The sequence below is a fragment of the Apostichopus japonicus genome, chromosome 18 (genome assembly GCF_037975245.1).
Source record: "Apostichopus japonicus isolate 1M-3 chromosome 18, ASM3797524v1, whole genome shotgun sequence".
Lineage (NCBI taxonomy): Eukaryota > Metazoa > Echinodermata > Holothuroidea > Aspidochirotida > Stichopodidae > Apostichopus > Apostichopus japonicus.
Window position 1 is genome coordinate 3,698,859 of NC_092578.1, and position 14,554 is coordinate 3,713,412.

At 35.8% G+C, this 14,554-nt stretch overlaps 2 protein-coding genes across 2 annotated transcripts in view; both read right to left on the reverse strand.

Moving 5' to 3' along the window:
• LOC139958828 (alpha-1D adrenergic receptor-like) overlaps nucleotides 1–3,847 on the reverse strand; it is a 69,127-nt gene extending 65,280 nt beyond the window's left edge. Inside the window, exon 1 of the mRNA XM_071956200.1 lies at nucleotides 2,814–3,847. Within this exon, the coding sequence (XP_071812301.1) occupies nucleotides 2,814–3,538 (725 nt within the window). The 5' untranslated portion in view covers nucleotides 3,539–3,847. The remainder of the gene's footprint in view (nucleotides 1–2,813) is intronic.
• A 6,566-nt stretch (nucleotides 3,848–10,413) lies between these two features.
• Nucleotides 10,414–14,413, reverse strand: LOC139958723 (uncharacterized). Its single transcript, XM_071956019.1, has 5 exons — nucleotides 14,276–14,413; nucleotides 13,418–13,690; nucleotides 12,458–12,563; nucleotides 11,806–11,873; nucleotides 10,414–11,510 (listed from the first exon to the last, which is right to left on the reverse strand). The coding sequence occupies exons 1-5, from the start codon at nucleotides 14,411–14,413 to the stop codon at nucleotides 11,379–11,381; spliced, it is 717 nt and encodes a 238-aa protein (XP_071812120.1). The 3' UTR covers nucleotides 10,414–11,378.
• Between the last annotated feature and the right edge of the window lie 141 nt (nucleotides 14,414–14,554).

Consider the following 14,554-nt stretch of genomic DNA (forward strand, 5'->3'; position numbering starts at 1 on the left):
TAGGCTGGGAAACAGAGTAAAACAATATCAAACAAATAGGGGAAATAGTTTATGATTCTAGAATTTATATACAATTATAAAAAGAGAGATGACTCTCGTATCGTCAGAAGAAGGAATTGAAATCTTTACATCAATAAGCAATTAATGTTTTTCCATTAGTTTTTGTTTATATGTAAGTGTTATTTGTATTGCCAGAAGCGTTCGATCGTATACTGTATACGGTAGAAATTATGTGTGTGTGTGTATATTGTACTAGATTAACTTAGGATAAGACAGATTCCTCTGCTATTTGTCTTAGCAGCAGTGAACATTTAAAACGTATATAGTCTAAAGCACAACATTATAAATTCCATTTTATGTGAACCTTAAGGCATTGTTCTTTAGAGGGAAAATGTTATTATTAAATGAACTCATGTGTGTGAACCTTAAGGCAGGATAGTCTAAAGGGGGAACATTATCACTGAACTTGATGTGAACCTTATGGATGCATTTCTCAAACTTGTTCTTTCTTCCTTTCTTTCTTTCTTTATATATATATATATATATATATATATATATATATATATGTATGTATATATATATATATATACATATATATATATATATATATATATATATATATATATATATATATATATATATATATATATATATATATATATATATATATATATGTATATATATATATATATATATGTGTGCGAATCCTTTCTTTACAACTCGACAGAAATTCTCGACTTCGAGGAAATATTAGCAAATGTATACAATATGTAAATACCAAAGGACCGAAATTGATAAATCTTATTAAAAATATTAATTAAATATTAAAAAAATTAAAGATAAGTATTTCGATAAATAGCTTGCGACCCATCGTATTTTCCCCTTTCTTTCTGGCGTACTAGTCTTGGATCGTGTCCCACCCTTTTGGGACTAATGCCTTGAAGACCTGATATTATGACAGATGGTGAAGTTTGGTGTAATGGACTAAATTGATACCATGTTAATGCTATGGACCCTGCAGGGATACATTTGAATATATCTATAGATGTTGCCATATGAGGAATCAATCGCCTGCAACTGACTATACCCAATCCAGCACATAGCTCCCTATAAGCCAGACTAGTTGATTAGATACCGTTTATAGATTCGATTATTTCCGATTAAAATTGATCCGTCTACAATTTAAATTAATGCTTGAAGAAGCGTATGGTATTAAATATTCATTCTTACAATTGCCTATATCGCTTGTGTAAATCAACAAAGGATACAGAAAAAGACGATTTTTTCAACTTTTCAAATAATGGATTAACGTTAACAGTTAGGCCTGAATTGAGGAACTGACGTCATCATTAATTGATATTAAAGGAGTATGTTTTAAGGAGAATAACTAAGGCTGAAGAAAGATATCTCTCCTCTCGCTTTTCTCGGTGGCGCCTTCCGTCCCTTACAACCCTGCCACAATATGAACCCATCACTACGTGCTTGACTATTTTCATTAATAGTAAAGTGTCACTCTCACTTTCTTATGTGCTTTCTTTTCCTTATGGTCACGATTTTCCCCTTCTCTTTTCTCTAATTTACGAATTCTTTTAGCTTCCAGCTTTTCGCCTTTCTTTACCATAATACTTCGTTCTAATTTCAGATCGGACTTCGAGATAAACTGTAGTCCAAATTTAAAGCCAAAATTGGTCTTTTACGACAGGCGCCATTCTTTAGTCTAACACTAATCACAGATTTTTCTTACTAGTCTCCATGGCAACGTAGACATGTAAATTGACTCCAACAAGAATTCTACTACACAACTGCCCCATTTAACGAATGCATAAAACAGATTTTTCTTTTTTAATGGTTAGGTTTTCCCATTCTTGTTTACATTCGTCATTACGAGGGACGGTTTGCCACACAATTCGAAGTTTTATCCGAAAATGATTGAAATTTTATCTTGAAATCCGTTGTATGTCAGCACGTGTATAGGCGAGATGTTACGGTGGCCTATAAGGCCGATTGAAAAGTCGAATTCTCGAGTGACAATTGTGATTAGGAGATGAATATCTTGTCATTTAGAGGTAATGAGTATCTTTTAAGAATGTCTTTGGTAAACTAAAGCATTGATCTTACGAATTCATACTAAAGCAAGAATTTATTCCTTGCCATTGGCATTTGAACTTTATATACTTCTTTAAACAAAATCTGATATGCGCGTCCCATGTAATTATGGCTCCAAGTTACAAATCTATGCTATACAGCAAGGTCTATGTTACATTTGCAAGAAATAAAAAGTAATAATAACAAATAATAAAAAAGAAAAAAAGAAAAAAAAAGGAGAATCACTGGTGAAAAGTCATTAACAAGAATGATTTGTATATGATTGTAAACTATAATGTAAGTTTGACATTTTGATATTTTCAAACCAAATACGAAAGAAGAAATGAAATATACAGAAGGATATTGCAAATATGATCCCATTCTTGGAGTGAATTTAAATGAGAATGAATTTAAATGTCAAACCGCAATATAGCTTATAAAAAGTGTAATAATATTGAGTCAAAGCAGCAATATATATATATTTATATATATATATATATATATATATATATGTATATATATATATATATGTATATATATGTATATGTATATATATGTATATATATATATATATACACATATATATATATATATACATATATATATATATATATATATATATATATATATATATATATATATATATATATATATATATATATATATTTATATATTTATTGCTGCTTCCTTATCCTTATCCACAATATAAGATGAAAATAATAACTTACCCGTTGTCTGGATCGAGATGGTTGTCAGCGGACGAGAGTGGTTGGTCAACAGGATTCATTTGTGCCATTTTGGATGCATGCCTTGCAAGTAATACATATACCCGCCAGTAGCATACTACAATGGTCACGTAAGGAATGGGACACATCCCTATGCTCAGTATTTTATCGTAAGTCTTCGGTTCCGACATTTGTGTACAAACTCTAAATTTCGGGTTGTAACCAACACTCCCTAATCCGAGAGCAATAGGCACCACGGTAATAGCGAGTGGAATAGCCCATAGGCCAATCACGATCAAGACCAGTTTTCCTTTGGTAAACAAATATTGATAAGCTGGATGTCTTGACAACAACAACACCCTATTGACTCCTATGACAGCCAGAGTGTACATACTGCACCCTACACAGACCACCACAAGTACCGCGACGGTGTCGCATATTAACTTTGGATACGGTGGCATATCACAATTAGAACTCAGCATAGCGGCGCTGTGCCATGGCACCATAACACACGCGAGAAGATCGGCGACAGCCAAGTTTGCTATCAACAGTCCAGTTGGATTCCATAATTTTTGGGAGACACTCACTCCGAGAATGACGAAAATATTTCCAATAAATCCTACGATTGCAGTAACGACGAAGATAAGAGCGACAATTGTGAGTCTGTTCGGCGAAACAGAATTTTCTGAAACACAGACTGTAATGGTTAAACTATCAGTTGTTTCCATTGTGTTTTAATAAAATATAATCTGTGAAATTACGATCGATCGTTCTATGGCTGGGAGATTCTCATCCGTCTATTACTCAAGATTTTGATCACTGTCCCTTTTTCTGACAGCGTTGATGGTTTTAATTGCGATAACATTGCTCGCAAAACTCTTTGGTATTTCGTTTATATACGCTTGTCTCCTTGTTCCATCAATAACTTTCTCCTTCGTGCTCTCTGCGGCAAATCACGCAATCTTATTGGTTGTGCTGCTACGTGAATATTCATATCGGAAAGGTGTGATATCCTTATTGTCAAATGCTTGCCAAAATTAGTTAATAACATGAAACTCGGGAAGTGCTTCAAAGTGGATGATACATTTTATAGATAAAGGTAAACTAAATTAATTTTATAACCAGAGTTGGGGTTATCTTTAAATAATTATGGGTCTTTTACACGCACAGGGTTTCGCTGACTAAGTCAATTATGTATCGATATAGCCTATATTAACAACGCAATTAAAAGATTATTTATATATATATATATATATATATATATATATATATATATATATATATCACACAAGGAAGCAAATCAATATCAGCAGAGAGTGTCCAATACTGGAGTAGAGCAATGGTACCAAACGGTGTGCAAGTAACACGCATGTTTGCTACCCTCATGTCTTTTAACTTGTATTGTAACGAACAGGAAAACATCAGATAATATAAATGCATATCATAAAAAATTAATACTTAATGCTTTCTGCATGACAAGTAAAAAGCTGTTTCCATGGCAGAGATTCATGTGTACGTGATATTAACAGCATCGATTGGTTGTTGTTTACTCGTCTAATATATGACGACTATACATTATAAACTGACTTTGTTTTGCTATTGCGCTAATACCACTCTACACTGTACCTTTTTTTTCGACATGCTTTATAGCACTCGTACTGACAGTATAAACAGTTCCTAAATATAAAGCAGTTCCATTGTGATGAATTCCTAAATACAGAGTATATTGACACCCGTGAGCTAATATTCCAAACTGTATCACATTTCAATGATAAACCAACCCCAAAATGTTATAATTATAGGAAAGGAGAACTTTTGAAGAACATAATTTATGACGATGGTATCACGGACCCCCCCCCCCCCCTTACTGCGATCCACATTCTAGAATAACCGTTTATAGCCAATCAAAGTATAGGTTCCATTTAATCAACTAGATTTGGAGTTTGGAAAAAGATTTCAATTATAACAGTGTGGAATAATTTACTATTTCAGATAAGTGTTATATTTTTTTCGCCATCAGAATATCCCTTTAAGAGTAGAAAGTCTGCACCGCACCTGAAGCAGGGTACTGTAATTAAGGCAGCTCGTCACGATATCATTAGATATCATTGTTTGATGATATACCGACTCTCAGTTACAATATTGAAATGCCTTTCCTCTGACATTCACGTATATGCAAGGGAAAGCTTCTTGGTATAAAAACTCAGATCACATTTCGTAGTGAATTAAATCCTCCAGGGAAAATTGTATATCATGCGTGTCTATAAAGAATGATAAGTGTAGGGCCTATACATCTCCCCGCACGTAGACCGAATCCATCATGTGCAGTATGCTACCCTATATACATTTCGTTTGACTTGCAAATTATAACCAGTGAAGACAAAGCTGACGCTGAAGGATCTTAAAGGAATTGCCCGATGAGAGAATCAAAATATTCTTCTGACAAATTTTTAACATATTCTGGCAGCAATTTTCCTAGATCATCATCATAAATAATAACCGTACCGACAATATAGTCCTGATGTGATACCCTTACGCGTGTCACCGTTGGCAATTTCTTTGTGATTTTCTGGCTGACGTTACAATTATTATAGTCACCACCGCCGCCTCTGTCACCACCATATCACCCCCTCCCCTTACCCCAACCCCAGGGATTATGGGAAATGACACAGTGTAGATGTGGGCAGCTCGTTAGCTCTGTTAAATATGAATCGTCGGGTGTCTGGGAACAAACGGTATTTACATTCAAATATAAAGAGAAATGTCAGCAGTGTGTTACGTCAATTTAACATACCCAACCAATGAGAGCAACACATTCACTCCTTCGATTCTTGTCTGCAATGCAAAGCAAACCTTCGTATTTTCACTGCAGCGTTTTAGATCCTGTCCCGGTCTTGTTCTCCACTCGCAAACAAGTCCATCCCATCAAGACTGCAAAGGTCTAAATATATCTACAACAACCACATCAATTTTGGGTTCATGTTGCCGCCAAATCCTAAATTGAGTAGCACCAAATTGATTACGTGTGCAGCAAAGTTTCTACAGAAGTCGGTATCAGTCTCGACCGTCTGACATTTTGCCTGCCAGAGTAAATATATCACCATTGTTCTACCTTCTAGTTATATGTAATTCTGCCTGGGTCAACAAGTACATCATTCGCGACTGCAACAAAAAAAAAACCAAACAACAAAGGCTGTGCGTTTCATAATAAAACTGCTCCTCTCCTTCTTTTGTTTTTAAAGTAATCATCTTTAAGTTAAACTCAACATCCTCAATATTTATGATATCAATACTCATCAAACTGCAACAATTACTTTCATGTTCCATTTTGGGCAAATGAAGATCTATACCTATAAGCGTGGTTTCAATTTCTGTTGTTTTTTTTATCGCTAATCGTTTTCCGTTCACAACCACAACACTGCAGTCAGCAAATTCTCTCAGTAGTCATGTGACTTGTTTGAATTCCACTCAGCATTATCTCTGTCTCAAAGGTCCTAAGATCTGGAAACTCTAAGAGAGACCGTCTCATGTCGTATGTACATACCATTGCTGACTTAAGAACTCGTTACGCAAGATCTTTTGTTCTTTAACATTCCTTAAGTTTCTTGCCGTTTATCCCGTCTTATTATTCTAGTTCACTGTAACCTGGTTCGTAGTGATGTGGGTACATGATGGGGTGGGCGAGGGTGTGGGCGCATGGGTCTCCTTTGCATTCTTAGTATATGTCAGTTCTTATTCCATCCTTTTTCTTAGTTTCCTTGCCCTTCGGGGACTTCTATAATACCTTTAATATATATATATATATATATATATATATATATATATATATATATATATATATATATATATATATATATATATATATATGAGGTATATTTATACGCTGCCAATTAGATCTATAATTGTGTCTACACGCAAGGTTGTTAGAAATAACTACTATTTATTATTATTTGGGGGGGAGGGGGATTGAGAAGGAGGGGGTACACACAACTGGATCCGAGCCTGGTACTTTAGCCTGGATCCGCACCTGATACTTTAGCGGGAAAAAAGTGTTGATACTTTGTTTGCCAAATTCAGTTAATGGTGGTATTTAATGTCACCACATACGTTTACAATCCCGCAAAACAAAAACAGACACAACTATTTAATTTTACAATTCAATTCAGTTTTGATTCAATAAATTATCGTAACAATCAAACCTTACTAAGATATCAGAATGCAATGGGTTTTTTTTATGGAGGACACCCTCCTGCCCCCCCCCGCCCCTCAGACCCACGAACATGGGCGTCAGCTTCATGAACATACCGTCTCTTTCTTTTCTTTTTAATTCTGGATCCGACCCTGCCTGCTGCAAAGCAACTCTTGTACGTTTTCTATAAAAAACAGAACCAAAATGAAGCATCATCATATATTTTTTTTTTGCAGTTATATAATATGCATGACTAAACTGTGATTAAAAGGAAAGCGAAACTGATAAATGGATCTATTCCCTGGCATACGAGACAGATAAATCAAATTTATTACATAAATTTCCAAATAATATTAGAGGCGGAAGTCATTACCCACGAACTGTTTGATTCCCAGTCAAGACCTTATGTATCTTCTCTGCTGTCAACCCTAATCAGTAATCCGCAAAACAAAGTGCCATCTGCTGTGGTTTATTGGCAAGTTGTGTTTTCAATAGGTGTAAACAAACGACTATGCAGTTTTATAACTGGGATACTTAAGATTCACAATCTCCATGTGGCGGAAGAATAAAGTATACAGTCCGGGGTGGGGGTAGGGGGTGGCTGAAACTTCGATGGGTACGTGACATTCATTTGAGGTCGAAAACCACAAAATTATATCTCAAAACTTTTCCGACAAAATAGATCCTCTGCGCATTCCGAACCCCTATTCCAGAATTTTAATGTTTCCTAACAAAATAGGTCACTTCTTTATTTACTTTAACGTTATTTTCAACAATATGAAACTTTCTATAAAAATGATTTTATTAAATTTTTCAATAAAGTAAAGTTTCAAACAACAATACAGAAAAGGGAACTTTATAAATAACGACCAACCTTGAAAAGGCAACGTTCTACTAATAAAAAAGAGCACTTCTTATATATATATGTAATGGAGCACTCTTGATGTTTTATCCCCACAGAACTGGGGACACCTGCACCCCTCCCCTCCCGGTTCCGCCGCTCCTGACAATATATCGCACCCCGTTTCATCAACTGACTATTAAGGTAGCATACGTCCATTAAAAGCCCCATTGACTTACACACTAAATCACAAAAGTAATGTGGTCTCTTAGTCTAGATAGAAGTTTTCACTAGCTACACGCTACCCATCACCGGATAGCTGACAAGTTGGCCTTTAATGGCACCATCAATTTTTTGTACCATGACCGCACAGATTTTTTGCTATTTTCGTCACTTGTAAACAAATCTCTTCACTCAGTAGTAAACAATTTTCCTACGCTGCTCCTGGGAGGCCTATAAAGGGGTCTAAACTGGTCTCAATTGACCCAATTTTCTCACCACATGTACTTCCATTCATGTTCTTCAACATGCAAGCCACAAAAAACTAGATCATGATTGATAACAAGTCAAAAAAAGATGTTCTCCTGCTGCTTTTTGGCACTTTTCCTGAGATAGGAGAACAATCGAGCGGATGGATATAGACTCTAATAGGAGTATGCCACCTTTACGTATATCTAATTGTGATCAATTGGCTTGCCATAGATGGATGCAATGAACGATTGTCCCCGGTTTGTAAACCCTATTCTACGGAAGCGTGCAGGAGACAGAAAATGACGAAGATTATCAAGGCTCTATTTAACACGTTCCAAAATCACGACAAGACTTTGAAAGTCATAAAGTAAAGTATGATATCGACTTATCCCTTTTTTTCTTATTCTATAGCTCCTTTCTTGTATATATTCGATGTCACCGCTATGGTAAATGCAACTTCGCAAAGTTAACCTTATAGAAACTTGTCAAAACAGAAACGTATAAATAAATCATCTCGCAGATTCATAATCTTTGACAATTTTATAAAGTTATTATTTTTACAGAAATATTACCAAATATCACCAACTAGATATGTTTATACATATTTAATTCCCCAGCGTTTCAGTGTTTTAAGCATGCGGTGATCTCAGTTAATACCGGAAATATCAGTTAAATCGATAGTAAGGTCTAAGACCTTCCGCGATCTGAATTTAAAGGTGCTATATACTCGGGTATATTGTACCCGTCTACCTCACTCACCCCCCCCCCCTCTCCCCTTAGCTTGCAATTAAGGCCCATAGACACAAAGCTATACCACGATTCAACATGTGAGTTACACAATTAAAGCTTCTTAAAAATTTCCTTGCGGCAAAATCTTTGTAAATTATTAGATTTCGTCAGTTTGACAATAACATTTAAACATTCGGCGGCGTTCAGTCTTCGGAGTATCATAAATGTTTCTTCATCTTATTGAAAATATGTCAACATACATCTTCGCCTCGCAATTTGAACTAATTTATGTAGTCCCAGCTGCTTGAAGATTTCATATGACCTTCGCTTATTAAAAAAACCCCACCCATCTGTAACAATTTAGTTGACTTTCCTATTGTAAGAGCATACAATAATACAACAACAAATCCAAATTAACAAGGGAACCGATTTATTATGAAGGTCTACGCTTTGTAAAACCGAATAAAAAATAGGTAAGAAGAAAAACTGTAGAATGAATTTATAAACAATTTACTTTATATAAACACTGCTAAAAATATGGAAACTGGCAATCAATTGCACTAATAGTTAAAGTGGCATTCTTGATACTTGTTATCGATAAATTTAGGTGAAAAAGTTGATTTCAGACGAGATTTTACTTGATAAGTTATTGCTTTTTCTTGGTGAAGCAATTTCCTAATATGGTGAAATGTCAACAGTAATGTGACCGATCCTAAATGTCGGAGAAGAGAGAAGAGCCCGACACACAAAAGTATCGACAGATACTGAAATAAGTACCACAGGCAAAACGGTTAAGGTACGGAAGAAAAACAATAAAGAACCATTGGTAAAATCTATGGAATACCCGTGCAAAGGGAGCCAAATTTTTACACTCTACACATTTGGCGCAAATTTATATTTGCAGTTAGTTTTTCTTCATTTTGCCAAAAGAGGCACATTCTAAGGACGGGGAGCCCATGTTGAAGTGGACTAGGAGGTAGGGGGGGGGGTGGGTGGGGATGAGGTAAAGAGAAGGGGTGGAGGGAGAAAGAAAACCGATTTCCAATTTGGGTATCTGTGGATAGTGTGTAAGTCAATGTAGAAAAGTATGATCATAATATTATACTGTAGTGTAAAGTGTTCTCCTAAACCACCTAAACTTTCAAGACCTAACTAGTTCAGGACGGTTCTATCACAGTCATATCCAAAATGATGCTTCTAGACTTGGTGAATGACAAGGGGACGGGGGAGGGTGGGGTGGTGAGGGAGGGAGGGATGCTGTAGGATGGAAACCACAACCAACATTACAGACACAAAGTGGTGACATCTGAGAATAAAAATTTAATAATTTGTTATTTAAAACAAAGAAAATTAAAGCAAGGGCATGACAAGTGAGAAGGAGAGAACAATTGTGATATCAACAATTTTTTTATTAGATTTTCATAAATAACTCATAATAGCACATACACAGGAGAGAAAGAGATACAGACAGTGTTTGAAAAACAAGTAAGCTAGATTCTGCACATTGTATCCAACCGATATTTTATTTTATACTCACATCTAAGAGGAAGAATGAGCCAAAACGCAGAGATGTTGCATCTTACAATGGCATGGCCATTCATATTTCATTGGTAGTAGTTCTTATGTTCAAATAACCAGTTTATAACTCCAAGTTGTCATGAAACCATGGAAATCTAACAAGTATAACCCACTCACAAATGTTTGTGATAACTATTGTACAAACTAAACCCCAAAACACTTCCATATTTTGTCTTCTTCGACATGGTTTTTTTTCTCTTTAAGTCTATATTCTCTGTAACACAACTGTTTTACTATTTCACTGTCAACTACAAAATGAGAATAATTTTGTGATCAATACAACCATACTAACCACCTGGATGCAGGGCAAACTATCAACCATTAACATAGAAGTACTGATTGTGATTCACGCAATACTGAGCACACCCACCCCCTGCAACTTTTGTAACCATAGCAACTGTTGACCGCTGCAGCGCTTCAGAGAGTTACATCCACCACAGATGTTAACACTTCACTCTGTTCCCACATTGTGAGAGTACCCCCTCACCAGAGTGTTTGTCCACACAAGCACTTCCTGACAGTCTTTCAAAATCATTCAGACATCCTCTTGCAACTTATATTCAGAATTTTCCTAAGTCATGAATATTCAAATGCTACCCCCACTCCGAGGGAATCCTTTCATCGTGTCGTGAGAAGAAATGATCCGCCTTGAGGATCCTCCACAGCTTGGATCCGACTCTGGGATCTTTCCACATCCTGCCTGAGTTTTTCCTGGTCAGAACACATCAGTTTTTTTAATGATGATTTCTTCACCCCAAATTCAGGACACTTCTAAATTGGCCCTTCTGAGTGAAAGAAGACCGGACACCGTGTCTGATGGAAGGATCCTCAGCTGGGCAAACTCTTGAGGGTTTGAGAAATGTAGCTTGGTTTGAGGATCTGTGTACTTTGCCTTGATAAAGAAATCAAAATTGACAGGAGAGCAAAATATGTCAAATCCCCTTTTCAATAGGGAAGATGCTCAGTGATATTTATTCAGTTTAACTACTGATGAACCTCAGCTGTTTTATAGTATAATTTCTCAAAACGATAGAAAGTGTTATAGCAAATACAAGCTAGACTGATAATAATGTTAACAGCTTACAACATATCCAAATTAATTTTGTGTATTCCTCAAGAAGTTTCCCAAATGTCATTTCAAGGGAACTTTGCAACATTTATCTGTAATTAATTTACCTTCTACTTACCTCAAACCCAGACAAGTCTGAATATTTCTTAGCTGGCTTAAAAGATGGTGGTGCATCTATAGTTCCATCTGAAAAATTAAATAATTTCAAAATATTATAAAAACAAACCGTAGTTGGTCTTGAAAATCTTTGTTACATAAACAACCTCTGTTTGCTGTAAGTTTACACTGCAGTTTATTTCAATATCTGTTTATATATTGTTAGAGGTCACTTTAATTACTCCTCTTTTACAAATGCACTGTTCTGGATGAATCTAACCACTGCAAATGTTTTAAAAAATGGTGTTATTCCCTCAATTCAACCTATTTAACCCTCCAATGCACAGAAAAGGGTCTAATGCTAAGGCTACAGACAACTACAATAACATCTTTCATGTCAATTTGTCACGCATTTGACAGAAAGATAAGATTTTCACCAAATTTCCTCCATGAATATTGTCAATGAAATACACAGATTGTGCCCGAAGTAAATGTTGCATTACCACTCTCCCACCTCCCATCCCTCCTCCCCCCCCCCCCCCCCCCACACACACACACCCATCATATAAAACATTGTGACTATATGAAGATATTTATTTTATTTTATTTATTTATTTTTATTTTATATTTTCTGATTTTTTTTATTTTTTTACAATATGAAGATCTAAACTCACATGTGATATGGTCAGTATTGAGATTTGAAGTTCTCTCTGTTGTTAGGATCTGCTTCAAGGATTTCCAACTCTTGGTCTTCTTTGCCGAGTGACTTCTACCAAGGTGCTTCAAAGAAAATGGCAAAACATTGTAAGAAGGAATACTGTAATTTACAAATGGCTAGATTTAACCGCCTGATTTGATAATGTAGTTTGCTACCATAGTAGACTCTGCAATCTGTGAAACATTGTAAGAAGGTATGTATGGAGTTAAATTTAACCCCCTGAGTTGGTAATGTAGTATGATTCTGTTGTAGACTCTAGAATCTGTGAAGCATTGTAAGAAGGTACTGTATGTATGTAGTTAAATTTAACCACCTGAGTCGGTAATGTAGTTTGCTACCATAGCAGATTCTAGAATCTGTGAAGCATTGTAAGAAGGTATGATGTAGTTAATTTAACCTCCTGAGTTGGTAATGTCATTTGCTACCCTAGTAGACTCTAAAACCTGCAAAACATTGTAAGAGGGTATATACAGTGAAACCTGTGTTATCTAGACATGTCAGTGTCCAAAGCTGTCCACATATAAAAAAATACCCTGAATAATCCAGGATTCTGACAATAGAAGTCAGGATAATCCCATGCTGTCTTATAGTACACTAAAAGCAAAACTACTTCATGGTTTCATTTCAATTGTCCAATCCTCTTGAAGTTCAACATTATTCATAACATCCAATGCACAGTAAACACCAATGGTGCCTATTAGTAGACTTCAAAGGCCTTGTTCGTGAAAAACTTGACACTGAAGAGTATTGGCAAGATACAAGGTTCCCTGAACCCAAACCGACTCATTACAGTTGTACACTTTACAGTTTAATGATAGTTTTATTAATAATAATTATGAATAAAATTATCTTTCATTCAACACTTGTTATCAAGCTTCATGGAAGCAGACTTTGGATACCAGCATTTAAAACTTACCGTAAACTGTGGATTCTTAAAAGGAAAGGATTTCTTTGATTGTGGCTGGATGTCTTGAGGCATTCCATCGACAGACGACGGCACTGTCACAGTGGAGTTTCCATTGGACTCTTCTACGGATTGTTCGGGAGTGTCTGGAATGCTGGTAGTTGGTGGCACTTTACTCTGTACCACAGGTGATTCAATGGTGTTACTTTGTTCAGGAACATCCTCTGAAGTTGAAACAGATGAAGGCTTCGCTGGCTTTGCATCTTTTGCACTCTCTTTGTTACCCTGAATAGCAAACCATATTGAAAAATGACATTTCCCTTCTTTTTTTGAATCCCTTGAATTTACCTGAATGCAAGTTTTTTTTCTAAACAAATTGATGTCGCAGTTGCAATCTGTTGTATCTTCTTCATATAAGATATTAACGAGGTAATAATAACATCCAGGGTCAAAAATATCAACTACTATAATTAGGTTAAGCAGATGTGTTTATGAAACTGTCTTTGAGCAACTGACATAATGTGCTATGGTGATATAGAACAAAGAACCATACGATTATAATCGTATGGTTCTTCTATAAATATGTATTCAGTTACTCATCATAAGTTATATCTATAGAATGGTACTACATGCTATTGAACTATGAATGAACTAGTGTAGCCTAAGTTAGGAAGCTAGTTAAGTCAGGGACTGTTATTTCACTTTAGTACCAACAAATGTGGGTCCAACTTAGCCTAAGCCTAATATTGGTTTTAGGGCGCCAACCGAAGGCCTAACTTAGTCTAGGTTGGTACTACCGAAGTAACGTTTTGGCTTAGCATAAGCCTATTTGTAAGTTGTTTGTAGCGTAACTAGAAATACTATACCTACCCCTCCACCCCTCTTCTTTCTAGCGTTCGATAGGAATTCAAGTACTGGACTAGATGGCCTTTTGTTTCTTTTCGATGACCTTGTTGCTGGTTTTGGCTGATCTGTTGATGACATTATGTTTTTTATTGAGGTGATCATAAACCAAGCAAACGTTGTGGGACAAGGAATAAACAGTGTACAACTTTAACCGAGGGTGTATAGTAATGTTACAGAACATCTGCGTTCGCAATGAAAAGCCATGACGTCTGATTCGTGTGCTGGCATTGGGAAATTGACAGC